The sequence below is a fragment of the Lonchura striata genome, chromosome 24 (assembly GCF_050655825.1).
Source record: "Lonchura striata isolate lonStrDom1 chromosome 24, ASM5065582v1, whole genome shotgun sequence".
Lineage (NCBI taxonomy): Eukaryota > Metazoa > Chordata > Aves > Passeriformes > Estrildidae > Lonchura > Lonchura striata.
In genome coordinates, this window is record NC_140726.1 from 3,918,053 (window position 1) to 3,940,324 (window position 22,272).

Genomic DNA, 22,272 nt, shown 5'->3' on the forward strand with positions numbered 1-22,272 from the left:
GGGGAATGGGGAAAAGGCATGTCCTGAGCACAATGTAACACACAGCCTCAGCAACGGGAACAGAAAGGGCTCTATGGATCTCCAAACAGCACCATGCCAGGGGTGTAAAACCAGCTGGGGATAATGGAAAGTTTGGATGGTTTTGCCGAGGAAAGCAAAGAATTCAGAAATTATTTAGTGCCACTCACCTGGTTTGTGTCTTCCCGCAGTGAAACCCATGACTCCCAGATGCTCTGTGCCTAAAGCTGTCCCTGTTGGCAAGTCAGCCTCTCTTCACTGCCACGAGAATGAGGGTTTCCCCAAGTCCACCTACAGCTGGTACCGCAACAGCGAACCTCTGCCAGCCGACAGCAAATCCAGCACCAAGTCCCACAACTCCTCCTACACCCTGAACCCCGCCACAGGCACTCTGGTAATGCCCTGACACATCTGATCAAGGCTTGTTTGGCTGGACAGGTTATCTTTAAGGCTGCTTGTAAATTCACCTAAAAAAATTTCCTGGCTTTCCAGAAAGGAATAATTTAAAGAGGGTGAGGTGTGCCAGGGTCTGGGCGAGTTGGGAGGGGGAAGATGGATGGAAGAAGATCTTTGCAGAGATGCATTTTTATATCCTCACAGTGCCTTGTTTCTCATGTCACATCCCTTCCCTTTGTCCCTTTTCCCTCCCCAGGTTTTCCATGCAGTGCACAAAGGTGACACAGGTCGTTATTACTGCATAGCAACAAACGAGGCTGGCTTTGCCAAGTGTGAGGAGCAGGAGATGGAAGTCTGTGAGTCTCCATACTTATGGTTTATGATTTATCACCATAAATAAAATGCCATCACCATCAGGAATGAGGGGGGGACATCCTACAGCATTAAGTCTTCCCTGCTTTCTCATAGCCCCAAAATAAGGAGATAAAAATAATCTGAAAACGCAAGGAAACGTCAGAGTGTGAACAGATTTAATCTTGAAGTCAGGGACTCACTACTTCCCTATGAACTATTGCTAAAAGACTCGAGAGATGGCATTTTAGTGTGTGTGAACTGGAATATTGCTGCTGCCCTGAAGAAACAGTGTGTGTTGGTGTCTCTCTTTGGCAGATGACCTCAATATTGGTGGGATAATTGGGGGAGTCCTGGTGGTCCTTGCAGTCCTGGTGCTCATCACTCTTGGGATCTGCTGTGCCTACAGAAGGGGATACTTTGCAAATGGCAAAGAGAGTGGGGAAAGGTAAGCTGAGCTTCTTGGACAAGTCTCTGCACCCTCAGGTAGCATGGAGGAGTCTGAAGGCTGCCAAAAATTAGTGGCTAAAAGGAATTTCAGTGCCTAATTCCCCACCAAAGCCCACAGGCCAAGCCAGTTCCTGAGGCATCCAATGCCCTGCTGGAAAACCCTGCAGCATGCAGGTTTATTTCATGGAATCATCACAGAATCCCAGAGTAACTTGGGACCTTAAAGACCATCCAGCTCCAATCCCTGCCATGGACAGGGACCTTTTCCATTAGACCAGGCTGCTCAGAGCTCCATCCAATCTGCCCTTGGACACTTCCAGGAATGGATGGCATTTTCCTAAGGGACAGTTGGGGTGTGGGTGAGAGCTGTGCTCTGATACCCTCATCCTTTGCATGGGAAAGGGGGCCCAGCACAATTAAATGCCTGCAGGTGTTTGTCCAGCAGCCCCTGCGCTGTTGGCATAACGAGGGCCATGGTTTAATGATCTCAGCTCGCTGCCTAATTAGTCTGAAGCATCAGGACATGCATAGGGAATGGATGCAGCAGAGCAGGCTCTCCACAGAAAGTCTCAGTAGTTGTGAAAACCTAAATTTGGGATGAAAAACAGCCGTTATGGAGCGCACATGAAAATGTTAAAAACAACAGCATTAGCATCAGAGACAAGCCTCGATGTCCTTACAGAGTCTGGAGAGGAGATAATATATGCAAAGCCAAGATTCTCACCAGATAGATTTGTTCTGTGCTAAATGTTGCTTTTCAGCACAAGTCCTGTCTTGTTTTTCTCATTGGTTTCGTTTGTTTTTCAGAAAAAGCTCTAAATATCCCATTTAAATGCAGCTGAGGGTTGGCATACACCGGACTTGACAGTCTTGTGTAAATCCTGAGTTCCTGTGGGATTGCAAACAAGTGGCGCTTCCTTATAACTAAGAAAAATGCTGAAGGCTTCTGGCAGTGAAGGATTAAGATGAACTTTACAATTACCACAGGAAACAGAGCAGGAGGCACAGAAAGGCAGTGACAGGCACCAGAGCAGGAGAGCCCAGCAAAGAATCAGTTTATCTCTTAGGGAAACACACAGCAATCTTTTCGCCCTGTGCTGAAGGGGAATTTAGATAAAAATCCCAGTCGTGGCAAATGATGGAATAAACACAGGACTCTCATTTGAGAAACAAACTGGGTTGCTCTCTGCTTGCTTCTCCCTCAGCTCCTCCTCCTCATTTCCATCTTTCCCAGCATGTCCCCTCCAAAATCCTGCAGTTTTCCTGTCCCAGAAATGAGATTTTTCCCTTTCTTTCAGCTACAAGACTCCAGCAAAGCCTGATGGCGTTAACTATATCCGGACAGATGATGAGGTAACAACAAATGATTTGCATTTAGCGTCTCTGTCAGGAGAGGAAGAGGGTGGGCAGAGGACAAGGCGCTCCTGGGGCCCACAGACTTTGTGAGAGTGGGCTCCACTCCCAACAGGGCTGGGGAACAGAGGGAAAACAGGAGGGTGCAGGCTGAGTCATTTCCTTAGAAATGAAGAACAGTTGAAGCTGCCTGGAGTGACTGATGCCAGGAGCTATCAGAGGCAGCTCTGCTCCGAGTTGTCTCATGGCCTGACCCCTTTAGGATGAGTTTCATTGGATTAAATGGGCAGGACGTGATGCTTTCACGAGAAAATTTGTATTTTGGGATTTGAGTAGATCACTGAGCTTAAGGCCAGAAAAAACCTCTCCCATGAGCAGAGTTACTGGTGAGGGAATGAGGAAGTCCCTGCCACGCCTTGGTGTGTGAGCAGGACAGGAGCACCTGGCCAGTGGAACTGGTGCCTCCCTCTCCTTCCCAGAGGGAAATGGGAGCTGCCTGGGCAGAATCCTCGTGGTTACACAGCGTGGATCCACCTTTTGGGGGCAGCAGGAACAGAGAGCTGCCTGGAAAGCTGCTGGATCCTTCCTACATCCCAAACTGTTTTGTTGCAGGGTGACTTCAGACACAAGTCTTCATTTGTCATCTAAGACGCCAAAAGGAAATTGCAAACCAGCAAAAGCAAGTGTGAAAATACCTCCTCCAGGAACTCAAAGCAGGAGCAAAAGACGAATTAAGTGCGCTTGGAAGAGTTTGGAACACACAAGAACTCGATAGCTAGCTATCTGTATATCTTTTTTTTTCTTTGCCAAAGTTTAAAGTAACTCCTCACTGCCCGACTCGTGTCTCCCCTGCCTCTGGAGATACCAACAGGATCACCCAGACCTGCCCTCGGACTGAGGAAAGGTTTCAATCCTTCCCAAGAGACTGGGCTGTGGAAGTTTGTGGAATTGCCTTCTCTTTGTGCTGCAGGGACACAGCCACAAAGTGCAAACCAAGCAGGGGCACAGCAGTAGGTAAAGCTGTAGCAGACATGACCAGTAATGTGTTACTAGTAGACAAAACAAGGTGCTGATACAGCAGTGGATGGACTTCAAAGAGTGAGATTTGGGGGGGTTTCCTCCCAACAGCTCCTTGCCCAGGCCTGGCTGGTGACTTTTCTGTGCTTGCCTTGTGCTTGGCTCTGCTCAGGTGCACGGGGGGTCTGTGGCCAGCCCCCAGTGACAGTGACAACACCACTAATGCCCTCAGCCCTGCTGTAACCGTGCCCAAAGGCTGTGATTTAACAGGAGCCCAGGGCAGGCTCTGCCTCTGCTCCTGCACGCAGGTAACCCCTCGCTCTAATCTGCACAAAGCAGCTCGGCTCTGCGTCGTCCCGTGGGGAAAGAGGCTTAGAGGGGAGGCAGACAACCAGTGCTAAGACATCCCTTTCAGGAAAATTAAAGCCAAATAATTTCCTGGGCTAAGATTGCCATAAAAGGTACTGAGAGATCCTCCAGCTTTTTTTACCTTCTCCGTTTATTTTGTAAAACCCCACCTTCTAAATTTTTTGCAAAGATCTATTTTGATTACTTCAGAAAAGGTAACATTTCTATTTAAAAGTGTAAATACGTGATGCCAGCAGTGTTTGAGTAACGGAGCTATTTTTTTACTGTTGAAGCTACAGGAGAGGAGCTCACACGTTGCTATAGTGTGGCACTGTCACAGCATATCAGTATTAGTGCAAAGTGTAACAAAAAGCTGCAGGTGGAACAGCATCTCTTTCCTCTTCAGCCAGCTTCAGCCATTTCCTTGTCACAAGAGGTCTTACCAGACACAGAACAGAGTCACTCAGGGATAGTTTTTGTAAATTTATGGCAGGAGCTATCAACTTTTTTATATGAAAAAAACAAAAAAACAAAACAACTTTTCTTGCCAGTGACCAACACTTTGTTTTTGTCGTTGCAAGAAATAGCCAGGGATGGCTTTTGGACTCGGTTCCAAAGAGGTGACAGAGTGACTTCAGTGTTTGCTGCCCCTCTGCAAGTTCCCTAAAGCACTAACACAGTGTGACAGCTACAGCAGCTTGGCAGGTTTAAACCACATGGCCAAGGCCACTGTTTCTGGGGTTGGGAAAGCAAAAGCTCAACACAAAAGCACTTTTATAGTGTCAGCTGAAATTTTTTTCTCTAGATGGTAAAGAAAAAAAAAAAAAAAAAAAAAAGGCAAAACCAACCAAATTTGGTTCTCTTGGCTTTAGAGAGAATGATGGGGAACACGTGTTTCCCAAAATATCCATGTTGATAGTGTTGAACAGCATTGGGTGAGACCAGGCTGCAAGATGTGGATGCAACACTAGGACTGTGCTGTGGTTTAGGAAGTTTTTTTAATGTAGCAGAATTTAGTGTTCTTGTATTTCCAATATGACTTGAGTTGTCTTAACTTTTCCTGTATACAGTATTTTGGATACCTGACGATTTGGACTGTCAGTGTTATTTTTTCGTGTTCTGCTTTACTCTGCTTTGTTTCCTAGAGCCCTCGCTGGACATGCCATTGCTGCATTTGTGGCACCCAAACAAAGCATTGCCACTTGTCCCTCTGCCAGGGGAGGCCAAGACAAGGGTGGGGCAGCCCCATCCAGGTGTTCTCTGTGTAACTCACACATCCCCACTGCTATTCTGCAGCTTCTCCCTGGTTTCCTTCTGAAGGCCAGCTCTTCATCCAAGCCACCCAGTGCTGACTGCTGCCTCCAGTTGTTCTGACATTCCTCTGCACCCTCTGGGCATCCACTGCTCCTCCTCTGTGCTGCTTTTGGGGTCCCTGCAATAAAGGAGAGAGAGGAAAGGGTTGGACCAAGGGAGCTCTGGGAGCAAAATCTGCAGTCCCACCAAAGGCAGCCTTCGTGTGACAAACCAGCAGAGCTAGGAATCCAAACCTCTTTCATTTTTTTTCCAATTCTAAAATGCACAGTGGCATCTCTAACGAGAGAAAGGGGAGGTGATCCCCCCCACCCAGCTCGTGAGAGCTGACGGATGGAATTCATTGTATTGTTGTGAATAATATTCAGGTTTGTACTAATGTATTACGTTTAACTTTGCCAAGAATGTTTTACATAAATACCAAGCTATAAAGCATTCTTGTAGGGGTTTTTGTTTGGGCTTGGTAGTGGTTTCCAAACAGCCAAATTATGGGAAGCTCCTATTTTTGATTCAGTGAAATAAGGGAAAGTCTGTCCTGTCAGAGTACTCACAGTGGATGGAGGTGACAAAGTCCAGGGCTGTTTATCAGTTTATTCTTGGACATTTGTTCCTGGTTTTTCCCTAGAGAAGACAGGTTAAAACTCACAGGGCTCATCTCAGATACGGCTTGAGGACAAAAATGTAGGAAATAAACTATCCCAATTTACCCTTCAGAGTGGGTAAATAATAGCTGAAGGCAGGGAGAGGAGGTACAGAAATAAATGGTTTGGCCATAGCTTCAGCCAAAGCCATTCCATACATCCTCTGTTCTCTGACTTTGATTTTGGGGATAAAGTTTAACCTCACTTGAAGGGTTCTCTGATTTTCAAAAGAGGGGAGGGAAAGTGGAGGCAAATGATGGAATTCCAGTGCAGGAGGCAAGTGCCTCTGTTCCCACCCCTGCAGCAGATCCTGCTCCCTGCCTGGGGCTCGTGTCCGAGTTAGACAAACCAGCAGGAATGAAACAGATCCCAGCTCCAAGTTTCAATGAAATCTAGGCCATGAGCTCTGTGATAAAAGTTAACAGAAGAACTCCTGTGAGGTGCACGTGGCCATCAGGGAGACTCGGGAGGGGTCAGATTTACCCAGGATATTTATGATAAACAAGGTTCCTGCCCAGAGCACTTACCCACCTTGTCTGAGTTACTCATACCCTGCTTGCAGTCAAGTCAAAGGCTCTAAAAGCTGCTGGGCCCCACAATAATTGAACTGAGGGCCCAATGATACCAATGATGTGGTAGAAGAGACTGAGAGGCTGTAGAAATCTACAAGGGAAAAAAAAAATCATTTCTCTGTCAGCTGAAGAAAAGGGGAGACGCCGTGGGTGGAATTAATTCTGCAACCATTTATTTTCATCAAATGCTAATAGTTGGAAATAACATAGTTCAAGAGTGGAAATATTCCATATAAAAAGAACATTAAGGCTGTTCATACACACAGGAGTTTGCACAACAAATAAGAGGTGATGTAGCGTGCAATTACCAGATTTAGGGGTGTGGCAGTGACAAGCTGTTTCACCTTTTTTCAAATTAAAGCAACTCTATTATATAACCAAGAGGGACAGTGAGGGATTGGGTGAGTAACCCCAGCCACTCACTGCCCTGCAAGCTGTGATAAATGCATTTATTGCCAAGCTCGTGGCGACATTACGCCCTCACTTTTCCAAATGGACAAATTTCACATCCTGAGAGGGAAAAGCCTCCCTCCTTTTGCACTGCAGCTCTGAGCCCTCCAGTGAGCTCTGCGAAGAGCAGCACTTACAACCCCTCCGTGTGCTAATGCAGCCCTTGCCCAGCGCCAGGACAGCTCTGGGAAAAGCCAGCTGAGAGCAGAGGAGGCAGGATGTGCATTCACACCCATTCCTGATTCCAGAGGGAGAAGCAGTTCCAGGCAGCCTGGAGGCTCTGTGCAGCCCTCCAGGGCAGGCTCAGCTCTCTGCTTTCAGGGGGGCTTTGCGCTGTGACCGTCGCAGGGGCACTCGCTGGCTGCTCCTCCTGGCTGGGGACTCCACCTTCCACTCCTGGGGCCGGCATGGGCTGCAGGAAGGAAGCAGAACAGCCCCTTGCATTTCCAAGCCCTTGGCCAGCCTGCCTGTAGTGCCTGCCCCAGCCCCTCTGTGCCTGCCCCAGCCCCTCTGTGCTTGCCCCAGCCCCTTTCTCTTCCTGCAGTGCCTGCCCCAGCCCCTCTCTCCCTCTCTGTGCCTGCTCCAGCCCTTCTGTGCCTGCCCCATCCCCTCTCTCTCCCTCTGTGCCTGCCCCATCCCCTCTCTCAATCTGTCCCTGCCCCAGGCCCCTGCTGAACTCACAGTTTCTCTGGCGATGTCAAACAGATGAGATCCTTTGACCTATCCTCAACATCTTCCTTCGCTGCAAACAATACGTATATTTTCGTATTTTACAAAATGATTTGGTCATTGCTTGGGTTGGTTTTATTTTCCCCTCCCCTCAAATAAGGATCCCAAAGACGACTTGCCTGCAGCTGAAGCGGGTGTGTGCGTCAGGCTGATGCCACTGACCCCAGCACCAAAAGTCAAGTCATTAATGGTCTCTGGAAATAAAAAAAAAAAGTCACATTAGCAGCCTGTGACACAGCCAGAGGGCAAGGCATGCTGCAAGTGTCACAGTGAAAGTAAATCCAGTTAATTGCAAACACACGTATCTATCTCTTTATCCCAGACCTCAGGGTCTCCCATCCAGCCACAAACCCCCGTGCTGAGTCTGATGGGCACATCAGCTCCAAATTCCAGCCTCACAGCCTCCCTGGCTGGAGGAAATCAGTGTGGGACCTTGGCCCTGTGCTCCTTGTGCTGCCTGGCAGCCACAGCCACCCCTTCCACTGATGCTCTGCCATCTCCCCCAGCTCCATCCATCCATCCATCCATCCATGCATCCATTCATCCATCCACCCATCCATCATCCATCCATCCCATCCACCATCCATCCATCCATCCATCCATCCCATCCATCCACCATCACATCCATCCCTGCATCATCCATTCATCCATCCCATCCATCCATTCATCCATTCCATCCATCCATCCCAGCTGCTCAAGGCAGAATCTGGGGCCCCTGAAAGCTGCCAAAGGCCCTGAAGAGCCTCTCTGTGAGGAGCTGCCTGCAGCCAGACAAGAGGAATCACTTGACAGGGGAGCTAGGTAGAATTTAGCTCGCCTGAATAGGCCCTGGTTGTCAGCTGTCTCTTTCCTGTCATTTATCTCGGGAGAGATGTCACAATATTCAGATTTTACTTAACTCAATGCTCTGTTTTATGCTCATGTTTCCCAGAACCTTTCACAAGGAATTAAGGTAGGAAGTGCTTTATAGGGCAGGAGCTGGAAAATCAGCTAAAAGGACTTCTCTTCACAGCTGAACTGGGTTTGCTCTTTAACTCCTGCCCTGTCCTGGAAGGGAATCACTGAAGCTTAGAGCAGAAATCAAACTTGATCCATCTGCCTTAGCTCTGCCCTGCATCTCTCAGGACTCACCTGTGCCAGTGACTCTGTGAAGAAATTACCTTGGTAAGGAGACATTTATGGGGAAGGAAGGGAAAGAAATGGTAAAGATATGGTAGAAATTAAATAGAAAAGAAATGGGGGAAAAAAGGGGGAAAAAAGGAGGGGGAAAAATGGGCAAGTAGGGCTTCCCATGCAGTGTGGTTATCTCCACAACGTGTTTATGCACAATCCCCCCTCAGCCAGATCCACTGAGGCTGTTCCCAGAGCACCAAGCAGGAGCTGAGGAGCCCCAAAGGCAGAAGGGAAGAGAGAACACAGCCAGAACAGCTGAGCAAGGCAGACAGAGGGGACAGCTGCTCCCAACTTCTCAACTACAAACCTGTTTACAAAGAACTGCGTCTCCAATAGTCTCAGAATGATACACCAGAGGAATAAAATGTTTTATTCTGGGTGTCTGTCAGCCTGTGCCACCATACAGATGGCTCAACACACGCTGACTGAAGTGATGCTCCTGCTCTGTACAGTTTGTCTCCCTGCTGAAGGACACATGCTGCCTCGAAGCAAAGCAGGAATTCAGCTCCACTACCACTGCAGATTAACATTTTCCCTCCTTTTTCACCATATGGTGCTTCAAGAGCAACAGCCGTGCAAGCTTCCAGGAGACCACAGCACTCAAAGAATCCTGCTCTCTAAAAACACTTCTTGCACGAAAACCCACTTTTTTTTTTGCTTGTTGCTCAGGCAAAGGGAAACACTGAGGCAACAAGTGCAGCACAAGACACAGGGAAGGGCAGGATCAGATTTCCAGTGGCTGCTCAGGGCTGTCAGGGGTTTGCAGCGTGGCTCTTGGTGTGTGAGCAGGGCAGGGCTGTGAGGGGCAGTCCCACAGCTCCCCGGGGACTCCAGCCCCTTCCCAAACCTAAGGAGAGCTGAGCTGCCACAACTCACACCTGGAGCTCTCTCTCAAATCTCTGCACCTCACAGCACAACAGAGATGACCTAAAGGAGTTCAGCAGCAAATGGATGGGAAGGAAGGGGATCTGCTGGAACTCGGCTCCATTTGGCTGTAGCTCTGCCTCTCGTGCTTGCAGGGCTGTCAGAGAGCATTCCAGCAGAGCCTGCCCCTGGAGGGTTCAGCTGCAGTGGGCACGAGCACAGACCCACAGTTTGTGCACTGGAGTAACCAAACCACACCATTCCTCCTCCAGCTCTGGAGTAACCAAACCACACCACTCCTCCTCCAGCTCCTCCCGAGTGTGAGCACACACCCTCAGCGACTGTGCAGGTTGTTAATCCCTCTGAGCAGATCCTGTGCCCTCCTGCAGCTGTCACAGCCCCGTGCCTGCTCCAGGAGCAGCTGCAGCTCACCCCAAACCCTGTCTGGGCACTTGGAGCAGGGAGGACCCGACCTCGAGGATGTCCCTGTGCAGCAGGGCTGTGCAGGGCAGCCTGACACTGCTCAGCTGCTTCCAGAGCCAGGGAAGAGCTCAGCCTTGCACCTCTGGGCAGGGCAGGCTGCTAGGGAACCACAGCCACCTTCCTCTTCAGCACCCCAGAGGCAAGGAAGGAAGAAAGAGCCCTGTTACCTCAGCATCCCAAAATAAATTCCCTCCTGCACTGACCCTGTGAGGTGCACACAGAGATGCCCTTGCTTTCAGGAGGGCTCTTCTTTCCTACAAGCACTTAGATAAACAAAAAATCCATCAGTTCCTACTCACGCTCTGGGGTGCTGATTGCTCTCCCCACCACATTTTCTCCAGTGCACTGCTGGTTCAGGCTTTGCAAGAACCCTGCAAACAAGGAGGCAGTGAGTGAGATTTGAAATGCAGTCCAGGCAGTGAGATTTGAAATGCAGTGCAGTCAGTGAGTGAGATTTGAAAATACAGTCCAGGCAGTAAGGGAGATTTGAAATGCAGTGTAGGCAGTGAGATTTGAAAATACAGTCCAGGCAGTGAGATTTGAAAACACACTCCAGGCAGTGAGGGAGATTTGAAATGCAGTCCAGGCAGTGAGATTTGAAAATACAGTGCAGGCAGTGAGATTTGAAAATGCAGTCCAGGCAGTGAGATTTGAAAATACAGTGCAGGCAGTGAGATTTGAAAATGCAGTCCAGGCAGTGAGATTTGAAAATACAGTCCAGGCAGTGAGTGAGATTTGAAAATGCAGTCCAGGCACTGAGTGAGATTTGAAATGCAGTCCACGCAGTGAGATTTGAAAATACAGTGCAGGCAGTGAGATTTGAAATGCAGTCCAGGCAGTGAGGGAGATTTGAAAACACACTCCAGGCAGTGAGTGAGATTTGAAAACATACTCTGGACTCCACCTGGGGCCGGGCAGAGCAGGGCTGGGCTGGTCCCACCTTGCTGGCTGCCAGCTGTGCCCGCTGCCTCCGAGGAAGCTGCCGGGCTGCTCCCCAGGCTGCTGCTGCGCTGCTTGCCCCCCTGCTCCAGCGCCTTCCTGGCCGAGTTCAGGATGGCCACCGTGCTCAGGGATGCTGCCCTAGGGCACAAACGGTTCAAAAGAAGAATTTCATCAAGAGCATCATCCCAAAATCACATCACTCAAGTCCTTGATGGAGCAAAGAGGATCTCAGCTCTCAAGGACCCAATGAGTTACCTGCAGGAAAGGGGAAGTGTTTTCTTGCTGGGAAAACAGCAAGCTGGGATTTCCCTCTGAAACCCTCATGAGGGAAATCTGTCCCCTCCCTCATCATCTTAAACAGCAAATAATGAGATTATGCTGTAACACCCATGACTTTCAAGCCACTCTCTAAAGAAAGGATCAGCAAAGCAAAATAAATAAATATAAACCTGTACATAAATAATAAAAATAACATAGAAATTTAAAATATAAAATACACAAATTCTAAAAAATAAGTATAAAATATAAATAATAATATAAATAAATAAAATTAGAAAACAATATATAAACTCTAATATAAAAAATACAGAAGTATAAAGTATAAATTTTTAAATGAATGATAAAAATAATATTAATAAATTTAAAATAGAAAATAATATATGAACGCCAATATAAAAATATAAAAACATAAATAATATAAAAAATATATTAACTCAAATATAAAAATAATATAAAAATAATAAAAAATAAAATGAATAAAAATAATATAAATAGATTAAAAGGATAAAATAAAAAACATATAAACTCTAATAAAAATATTAAAATATAAAATATAGATACATACTAAAAATAAAATAAATAATAATATAAATTTAAAATATAAAGTATAAATATATAAATGCACACAAAATAATATAAAGTATACATTAAAATACATAATATAATAAAAATAAGGAATATAGAATATAAAATAATACACAAAATATAAAAATATAGAATATAAATAAATACAAATATGTAATAAATGTAAAATACCAGGTAACAAAGAGGAGCCCATACCTACGAGCCACTGGTGGCTGCTTCAGAGCATCAGCACGAGGCGTGGCAAACTCAGAGGGGCCAGGGGGAGGGATGGAGCCAGGTGTGGATGGCCTCCCACTCACAGAAGACCGAGCATTTTTGTTATTCTGGCCACCAGGAGTTGCAGCTCTCTCCAGAGATGAAGATCGCTGTGGAAAACAGGAGAAAAAAATCACATCTGCCAGAGGATACAAGAGTAGTAAACTCTGCAAGGTGCTTGGACTGAGTGTTTCAGAACTGCCCTTTGTGTGATGGGTGTAAAGGGTGCTGAGGGAAACAAATTATTGGCCAAAATGTTACCAAGAAGTGAGCAGGAACACAAATGTCCAAGTTTAAAGGTCTATATTTAAGTGCTTTTCTAAGGTCTGCAGAGAAATGAATTTCCAGGCTAGAAGTCGTCTCATCTTAAGGCAGGGATCTAAAATAGCTCAGGACAATTGACTCAGGCACATATTTACTTCTCTACATTTAATTTAAAAGAGTATCTGCATGGCTGGGACAGGTTTGATTTTCCACTTTGTAGACACCTGAAGTCAGACAAAATGAACTCTTTTCTTTGTTACCAGTTTATCATTCTGGGAACTGAGAGAATACAACAGTTAAGCCCAGACAGTGCCAAATTACACTTTGGTTTTTCCTTTGAATTGAATTCCTTCTCCATTAATCATGTGCTGCTCCTCTTGGTTTTGTTTGTTGATGTTCTAAGGCTATTAAATGACTCTGAAAGCAAAACTGCTCTCAGGAAATATAAAAAGGGAGGAAAACCCCTCACAACCATCCTGCTGCAAGTGCTGGGACAGTGTCCCCAGGCAGGGCCTGGGCGTTGTGAGCACAGGAATTTGAGCAGAGCAGACATGGACAGAGTTAATGGCAATAACCACCTCTCTGTGGGCTGCTGAGAGCTGCTCTTGGTCTGACTCCTTCTCCCTGGCCAGCTGCTCTTCATATTTCTTCATGTCATACTCCAGCTCGGCTGCCAGCTGCTTGTCCACAGCAAAGAACTCTTTGATTTCGGTTCGGTAATCTTGCATCATTTCCTGCAGCAACAAGGAACGTTTGGACCCTTTCAGAAATCTCCCCCAGCTACTGATTCACATCCCCATTCAGATCACAGCTGCTTGGGAGCAAAAGGAAACACCAGTTGGTGGAGCAGAGGTGTTTTTAACAGACTGGAGAGTTTTAACTCTAATTTGTTCTTCAGAACGTGGAAAAGCTTCCCAACGTTTGAGCTCTCTTCCTGCCCACATTCCACACTGAGAGCCTTATCTGCAATCCCTCCACCTCCCACGTTATTTAACACTGTGGCAGTGTCACAACATCCCATCTTCTGAATTCTTCCCTCCTAAGAAGGCTCTTGGCTGTGGCAGTGGTTGCACACCCAGCACATTAACTCCAGAGAGGATCAAAACATCACGAGCAGCAAGAAAACGCTTCCCCTCACCCGCAGGTAGTTCATCAGGTCCTTAAGAGCTGGGATCCTCTTCTGCTCCATCAAGGACTTGAGTGATGTGATTATTGGGATGATGTTTTCAATGAAATTCTTCTTTTGAACCTTTTTGTGAACAAGGCATGAACAGTTATGCGAGGCAGTGAAGGAGAAGCCACTGTGCGGCTCCACAGAGGAGTTATCCCTCCACAGCCAGGGAATCACTGTAATTAAGGCTGCTCTTACACCACACACATGCACACAGGCTTTTAACCTAAGTGGAGCCTTTTCAGATGCATCACTAAGTCACTCAGATCTTACAGTGAAGGCAAATTGCCCAGAGGTGCAGGAAAATCATTGTTCTGCTCAAATGCCTCACCAAGGAGAGGGTGGGGAACAAATCCAGCTCAGCACAGCTCCCCTGGCTCCTGGGAAATGCACTTCTGATCCCCCCACCTCCAGAACAAGCATCCTCACTAATTCTGCCTTCATATTGTGCTTTTACAAGACACAGAGGTGCCCAGCCCTCTTCCCACGGCACAGCAAGTGCCCCTCACCTGCGAGATGAGCTTCTTCTGGGCCACCTGCATGACAGCATTGGCCATGGCCATCTCATCTTCATCAGCCTGAATGTCTTCCTCAGGTTTGGACCTCATACTTGAGAGCTTGATTTCTTTGCAGCTGAGGACTGCAAATGTGTCTGAGAGCAGCTCGCTGCCTTCCAGGTCCAAAGGAAGGACCTCATCCACAAAACAAGCTGGAAGACACAGGCAAGAAATAAATTGTTTTTCCAGAAGCAGCAGTGATGGGCAAGCCAAGAAGATAAAACACCTGGATCACGAGCTTTTATACAGCCACCAGCTTTTTGTTTGGCAGATTTTGAAAGGCATTTTTAAAGCCTTACCTAGGATGTTGTGGCTGATCTTGGTGGTGATGCTGAACCTCTGCTCATCCGAGAAATGGTCCAGAAGGAAGGTGTAGATCCTCATCCTCTTCTCCTTGTTATCCTTCCCCTTCAGAGAGAAGAGCTGCTTCTCCCTGTGGCAGAGCATGACATTTTACAGAGGCCCAAATCACATTATGCCAGCTCCCAGGAATAATGAGCCCTCAAATCAGCCAGGGATATTTGCATGTCACTTTTAAGGCCCATAAACCTGCTCGGACAGCACACAGCCCTACAAATTACAGCAGTGTCACAGGGAAGGCAGGATGCAACCCAGCACTGCTTCCCCTGGCTTTGTTCACTCTTGTTGCATGGAAAATTATCAAGTGGCACAAATGCTGTGCTGTCACAGAGAGATGCATGGCCATAATTTAGCAAAAATTAGCCAGGAATGTGCTCAACTGACCGCAGGCTCTGGGGGAACCTGTTGTACTTCTGATGTTTCTCGTAGCTGTTGAAATGGAAGATGCACTCGATGAAGTGCTGGGAGAACATCACCGGGTTCTTCTTCAGTAAGAGATGCACCAGGCAGAACTCTGCAAACCTGGAGAGGAGGAGAAGAAGGAAATTATCACTGGACAGTTTCCAAAAGCCACCCCTGAAGCTGTGTAGGGCTCTCAAGGCAGGAGGATGGTTTTCCTCTGCCAAGTCTCCTCAACACCACATTTAATTCTTGCCCAGCTCACTGACTTCCACCCTGTTCTCAGAGGGACAGACTTTTCCAGCATCCACAGCACTACTCATTTTTATGGCCATTAAAGCAAACTGAGTCAGAAATAAATTTGAACTTGAATCCAGGCACAGCACTTTAATTATTTAAATAACCTGAATTCCACTGTGGCTGAGAGACAGCACTCAGCAACAAGTTAATCACCAAAGGTCCTGCAAGAGCTGCAAGGCAACCCCAGGCTTGAAGAACGTGGTTTTATCTGGATGCAGTCTCTAAATGCAGATGCAAAAGGAAAAGGCTCCCAAAGACATGGGAGGAACATGATGCTGCAATGCCACCATCTACTGGAAAGACATTTTTAGATATTAAAAAGACACTGAAGAGAAAAAGCAATGTAAATGGTGATTGACAAAAGGTTGATTGTTCTGGAAATGTCCATCTCAGACTGCCTGCTCCGGGCAGAAATGAGCAGCAAGGTGTCCAATCCTCCTCTGTAACACTAATTTCTACATGACCTCCCCACCTGAGAGAAACCTGCCCCACTCATTTCTAACATAACAGAGCAGCTGGAGACCTTGAAACCTCCAAAAACTTCATAAACATGCACTTAAAATCAGAGTGCATAATTCCTCTGACACATCATTTGACAGGTCATTCCTCTGACAATTACAAGATGTGGCAGAAGGCTGAGAAGACAAGGCATGCAATATAAGAAAAAGGAAACTGCAACAAAATATTTAATCCTAGTTCTTAAACCCAGCGCTTGAGACAGAGCCTGTCAGAAAACCATGAGGAAGATTTCACAAGGGTCTGTCTCAAAAAAATCCCTTTTTTCTGATTAACTGAGTTCTAAATAGAGCAGAGCTGAACGTTTTGAGGACAGCCAAGGACATTCTTTGGGACTTTCAAATGACCTGGAAAGAGGCTCATCAGCTCTTTGCCACCACTGCAGACCCTAAAGGAAGTGCAGAGGTTAGAGGGATAATCTGCTTTATCACTGGAATTTCCCCACAATGTGAAGGTGCCAAGACTGAGACAGGTTTTGAGACATCCCTGACCTTCCACTCCTCCAGCATTGCACAGCAGAGATTTTTACCTGGCAATATCTGGGTTTGGATCCACCAAGACACTGACGAAGCGAAAGAAGAGACAGTCCTTCCATTTCACAAACTCCTCCTGTGAAAATCGGCAGAAATGAACAACCTGAGCCAGGAACACTTGGTGTGAACCTCCGAACTGTAGTCAGGTAAACAAACAAGCTGTAAAGCCCCAGCCAGGGGGACATAAAATAAACCCCAAAACAACCCCAAGTATTTGCACGCCACAGCAGCACATCAAGGTTTACCCCAGGTATGAAGAATAAAGTAGAAATATGAAAAATCTGCTTTCCCACCCCATGGCAGGTGTGCTCTTTAACACTGTTTTCAGAGCCAAATGCACTCCAAACCTGCCCTCGTGTGAACTAGGAGGGTAAACATCTCGAGCAACATTCACACCTTCAGAACAATCAGCAGAGACAGCAGGAAAAAAAAAAAGGTGCTGTGGTGTGGGGATTTTGACAGCCTGGACAGAGAGAGAAGCCAGATAGACTTTCCCAAGAATTATTCTGGGGACTTTTGAGAAAGCTAAGAGAAAGAATGAAAACAATCTTGCAGCTGGTGTTTTGAACAGTTGTTTTCTTGTAAGATGCTCACCAAAGAGTTTCTTCTTAATTAACCAATGATGTGAGGGGTGTTGATTAAATGACCAATCATTTAATGACTGCACCAGAACAGTGTGTTGAATTTTTAAGAGAAGTGAATTTCTAATTTCTAATAGTCATGAATTGTAATAAACTTAGGTTAGCTTCTGAAGAGACCTAGAGTCTGTGTGTCCTTCATTCAACCATCCCTGATACCACAGTGACAGCAGTGCTGGTGACAGCCACTGACAGAGGAGTGAAACTGGAGGGAGCTCAAATAAACCAGGATGAGAAAAGGGTCAACCACAGACTAAAAATAACCTCATTATCCCACTGAGGTGTTGTTTATTCAACTGCAGGAAAGCCAGTCACTAAACACTGTTGTCTTGATTTTTAAAAGTTAGGGGTTTTTTAATAGGTTTTTAAGTTCAAAAGAGAAAAAAATGCTTATTTTATTTCTAACTTCACAATATATGAAGTTCTAAAAGTGACAGTGGATTGGAGGATTAAATTGCCACCTCTCCAACCACACTGGTCAAACCAACAACCTATCAATTCTCTCCTCCCACAAAGAAGAATGCAAAACATTCATTATTTACGTAAACAGCACATGAGAACCCTAGTAGAAATATGTCATCAGAAGGCATAGAAAACTTTTTTTAAAAGTTTTTTAAAAAAGCTCCTGCCAGGGAGCTGCAGAGTGACAAGATCGCCCCTGAGCCTCCTTTTCTGCAGGATTCTGGGCAGAACTTCACCAGAAAGGCTGAGATCCACAAAGGCCCATTTTTAGGGCAGGACGATAGCACTTACCTAAAGCTTTAACTTTAAAATTACTATGTGGCAAGCACATTTCTCTCCCTCTCAGGATTTTTCATAGAGGTGCACAGAGAGAAATGAAAGAGAAAACAATTTCTATTTCTGCTCCTTGTTTTTCCCATGTGGAATGTGTTTGGAGAATTGTTTACCTGGGGTGGATTCTGGGGAGGATTGTTTGAGCCTGGTGGCCAATCCAACCCACCTGGGGCTGGACTCTCAGAGAGGGGCACAAGTTGTGTTAAAGTCAGAGAAAGTATCCTCCTTTTATATAACATATTAATGTATTTCAGCATAGTTATAATAAAAAAAAATAATTCAGCCTTCTGAACCGAGTCAGACATCACCACTTCTTCCCATCGGGTTCACCTACATTTACAACAGTACTATAAAAGAAAAACGAAACCCTTGTTAAAAAACCAACAAAACCCATCTTTTAAGCCGCCTAAACTGCGGCTGAAGGTCACCTGCAGGAGGTTGGTGAGCAGGATCAGGGTCTGCCTGCGGACGAAGGGGTGGGGGTCCCGCAGGCAGAGCGAGATGTTGGGGATGTATCTGTCCCCCAGCGAGGTGTAGCGCACGCAGAGGTCGCACAGCACCAGCGCCGCGTTGTTGCGCACGGCCACGTCCGGAGACTCCTCCAGCTCCCGCGCCAGCGCCGCGATGCATCTCTTGGCCAGCTCCTCGTGCTGCAGGCACAGCTTCCCTGGGGGATGACACCCGTTGGGATGCTGCAGTTTTAGGTTTTTGGTTCCCTAAGGAACGACACTCGTGGTGCCGGCAGTTTTAGGTTTTTTGGTTCCCTAAGGGATGATGCCCGTTGGGATAATGACACCCGTTGGGATGCTGCAGTTTTAGGTTTTTTGGTTCCCTAAGGGATGACGCCCGTTGTGATACATGCAATTTTAGGTTTTTGGTTCCCTAAGGGATGACGCCCATTGTGATAATGGCACCCGTTGGGATGCTGCAATTTTAGGTTTTTCATTCCCTAAGGAATGACACCCATTGTGATGCCTGAAATTTTAGATTTTTGGTTCCATAAGGGATGACACTCATTATGATACATGCAGTTTTAGGTGTTGTGGTTCGCTAAGGAATGACGCCCATTGTGATACGTGCAATTTTAGGTTTTTTGGTTCCCTAAGGGATGACGCCCGTTGTGATAATGGCACCCGTTGTGATAATGGCACCCGTTGGGATGCTGCAGTTTTAGGTTTTTCATTCCCTAAGGAATGACACCCATTGTGATGCCTGAAATTTTAGATTCTTAGTTCCATAAGGGATGACACTCATTAAGATACATGCAGTTTTAGGTGTTGTGGTTCCCTAAGGAATGACGCCCATTGTGACACATGCAATTTTAGGTTTTTCGTTCCCTAAGGAATGACACCCATTGTGATGCCTGAAATTTTAGATTTTTGGTTCCATAAGGGATGACACTCATTATGATACATGCAGTTTTAGGTGTTGTGGTTCCCTAAGGAATGACGCCCATTGTGATACATGCAATTTTAGGTTTTTGGTTCCCTAAGGAATGACGCCCATTGTGATACATGCAATTTTAGGTTTTTGGTTCCCTAAGGAATGACGCCCGTTGTGATACGTGCAATTTTAGGTTTTTGGTTCCCTAAGGAATGACGCCTGTTGTGATGTAGGTTTTTTTGCTCCCTCAGGGATGACGCCCATTGGGATGCCTGCAACTTTAGGTTTTGGTTCCCTAAGGAATGACATCTCTTTTAATGGCTGCAGTTTTAGGTTTTTTGGCTCCCTAAGGGATGACACCCCTTGTGATGCATGCAATTTTAGGTTTTTGGTTCCCCAAGGGATGATGCCTGTTGTGATACTGACACCCATTGTCATGTCTGCAATTTTAGGTGTTTTGGTTCCATAAGGAATGATGCCCATTATGATGCCTGCAATTTTAGTTTTTTTGTTCCTTAAGGGATGACACTCCTTATGATACCAGCAATTTTAGCTTTTTGGTTGCCTAAGGAATGACATCTGTAGTAATGGCTGCAATTTTAGGCTTTTAGGTTCCCTAAGTAATGATACCCATTTTGATGCCTGCAACTTTAGGTTTTTTGGTTCCTTAAGGAATGCCACAAGTGTGATGCCTGCAATTTTAGTTTTTTTGCTTCCACTAAGGGATGACACCCGTTGTGATGCCTGAGATTTTAGGTTTTTTGGTTCCCTGAGGAGTGATGCCCATTGCAGTGCCTGCAATTTTAGGTTTTTTGGTTCCCTGAGGAATGATGCCCGTTGCAGTGCCTGCAATTTTAGGTTTTTTGGTTCCCTAAGGAATAACACTCCCTGTGATGCCTACAACTTTAGCTTTTTGGCTCCCTAAGGAATGACACCTGTTGTGATGCCTGCAATTTTAGGTTTTTTGTGATACCTGCAAATTTAGGTTTTTTGGTTCCATAAGGGATGACACCCATTATGATGCCTGCAATTTTAGTTTGTGATGCCTGCAACTTTAGGTTTTTTGGTTCCCTAAGGGATGACACTTATTGTGATACATGCAATTTTAGGTTTTTGGTTCTATAAGGAATGACACTCATTGTGATACAGGCAATTTTAGGTTTTTTTGGTTCCCTAAGGGACGACACTCATTGTGATAATGACACCCATTGTGATGCCTGCAATTTTAGGTTTTTTGGCTCCTAAGGAATAACACCTGTTGTGATGCCTGCAATTTTAGGTTTTTTGGCTCCTAAGGAATGATACCTGTTGTGATACCTGCAATTTTTGGTTTTTGGTGCTTTCAAAGCCTGCGCTGCATTAGGGCACAGCTCTAAGCACCGTGTAAAGTGTGGGGAACTCTTCCCCTTTTGGTCAGACAAAACAATTCCTGTAGGACCTCCAACAGCTTCAGGCCTCAAAAAGTATAGAGAAGTGGATTGGAGGGAAGCAAACTATGAATTACTTTGTTACCTGAAGCTGTCATTGCAGGATTAACCTTGACATGCAAATAGACCAAACTCATTTCTGTCTGAAAAACTCATGAGCATCATCCATTTTGGGTGTAGCCTCTAACCCTGCCCAAGGTGTATCTATGGAAGGCCTCTAATAAATACCCATTTTATTCTCTTAACTCTGTCCAGCCTCTGTTCTAGGCAGCCATTCCAAGGCATCACCAGAGTAGCAGAGCTGGGATAAATTCTCCTTACCAGCCCAGCTCGCTGCCTCCAAAATGAGCCAGAGAAGGCATCAGGAAGTAAACAAGGGAATAAACAAGAAACTCATGCTGGAACTTGATGAGCAATCTGCACGATCTCTCAGGGAGATGGTACTTCAAGTTCTTCCAAACTCCCCTTAGACCTTTAGAGTGGGTCTCTATGCCAAATTCCCTCCTTCACAGCAAACTATTTCTGTGTACAGGGTATTATTCAAAGCAGCTAAAAAGAACAGCCCCAGCTGTCATAGGCATAGCAGGGAGACACCCACCTCTGAGAGCATCACTGAACCAACCTAAAATAAAATAGCCTGCAATAGTTCTAACATCGCTTCTCCCTGTTCCCAAGCTCTGCACAAAAGTATTAAAACTTTCCAAAGCAATTAAGGGAAGAATAATGCTGCCTATCTGCAAAAGAAACTTGTTCCTAACAAAGGAAATATTAAAACCCAGAACTTTCACTAGGTATTCCTCAGAATCCTGGGAATGCAGCTGGCCAGACTTGTCTGAAAGCAGCATTTCCCTCACGTGGAGGAGAACAAATATTTCAGTGCAGTCATCCTGCTCTAAGCTACCTCAACAGCACCAGGTTTTCTTCACCCTCTCTAGAGCTTTTTGGAAAGTGAGATGATCCTTCAGCACCCAACTCTGAGTACAAGGACAGCACAGCTCTGGGGGACAGTGATAATTATTGATCACTATTAATGCATTAACCACCTGGAGAAGCAGAGCTGGCAGGGTTCTGATGGTTTGCCCAACTTGTTTCCATGGATATTTGCATTGCTAAAAGCTCTGAGCTGGGCTAATGCCAAGAGAGCACTGGGGCTCTCTGTCACAACTGCCAGAGCTTTACATGGAATTATTTAGGTTGGAAAAGACCTCTGGAATCACTGAGTCCAACCTGTGATTGATCCCTACTCTGCCACCCAGCCCAGAGCTCTGAGTGCCTCATCAGCCCTTTCTTGGACACCTCCAGGGATGGGGACTCCAAACCTCCCTGAGCAGCCCCTTCCAATGTTTAACAACCCCTTCCATGGAGAAATTCTTCCTCATGTCCAACCTGACCCTCCCCTGGCACAGCTGGAGGCTTTTTCCTCTTTTCCTGTCCCTGTTCCCCAGTTCCTCCCTCCTGCCAGGGAGCTGCAGAGTGACCAGGTGCCCCCTGAGCCTCCTTTTCTGCAGGATTCTGGGCAGAACTTCACCAGAAAGGCTGAGACCCACGAAGGCCCATTTTTAGGGCAGGATGATGGCACTTACCTAAAGTGATGAGTCCATGAGCCCTGACCACGGGAGGCATGGCTGAGCCCCTGAACTGGGACAGGGGCTGGGAGCTGGGCATCTCCTCACTGTCTGTGCAAGCAGACACTGGAAAAGAACAGGGCAGGG

At 46.2% G+C, this 22,272-nt stretch overlaps 2 protein-coding genes across 14 annotated transcripts in view; one reads left to right on the forward strand and one right to left on the reverse strand.

The window, feature by feature from the left end:
• Positions 1–5,679, forward strand: part of JAM3 (junctional adhesion molecule 3) — a 31,864-nt gene extending 26,185 nt beyond the window's left edge. Inside the window, exons 5-9 of the mRNA XM_021525811.4 lie at positions 210–412; positions 671–770; positions 1,084–1,213; positions 2,514–2,568; positions 3,181–5,679. Coding sequence (XP_021381486.2) covers positions 210–412; positions 671–770; positions 1,084–1,213; positions 2,514–2,568; positions 3,181–3,216 — 524 coding nt within the window. The 3' untranslated portion in view covers positions 3,217–5,679. The remainder of the gene's footprint in view (positions 1–209; positions 413–670; positions 771–1,083; positions 1,214–2,513; positions 2,569–3,180) is intronic.
• Positions 5,680–6,608: 929 nt separating this feature from the next.
• Positions 6,609–22,272, reverse strand: part of NCAPD3 (non-SMC condensin II complex subunit D3) — a 36,010-nt gene continuing 20,346 nt past the window's right edge. For 10 of the 13 annotated variants that reach the window (XM_085560187.1, XM_085560186.1, XM_085560193.1 and 7 more), the window contains 14 exons: positions 22,144–22,251; positions 18,179–18,417; positions 16,314–16,393; positions 14,954–15,091; positions 14,509–14,642; positions 14,162–14,361; positions 13,620–13,730; positions 13,060–13,215; positions 12,158–12,327; positions 11,049–11,236; positions 10,456–10,527; positions 7,756–7,830; positions 7,589–7,649; positions 6,609–7,319 (listed from right to left, as the gene is read on the reverse strand). In XM_085560187.1, the coding sequence (XP_085416313.1) occupies positions 7,211–7,319; positions 7,589–7,649; positions 7,756–7,830; positions 10,456–10,527; positions 11,049–11,236; positions 12,158–12,327; positions 13,060–13,215; positions 13,620–13,730; positions 14,162–14,361; positions 14,509–14,642; positions 14,954–15,091; positions 16,314–16,393; positions 18,179–18,417; positions 22,144–22,251 (1,841 nt within the window). In that variant the 3' untranslated portion in view covers positions 6,609–7,210. The remainder of the gene's footprint in view (positions 7,320–7,588; positions 7,650–7,755; positions 7,831–10,455; positions 10,528–11,048; positions 11,237–12,157; positions 12,328–13,059; positions 13,216–13,619; positions 13,731–14,161; positions 14,362–14,508; positions 14,643–14,953; positions 15,092–16,313; positions 16,394–18,178; positions 18,418–22,143; positions 22,252–22,272) is intronic. The other 3 variants (XM_085560189.1, XM_085560188.1, XM_085560184.1) reach the window with 1 other exon arrangement.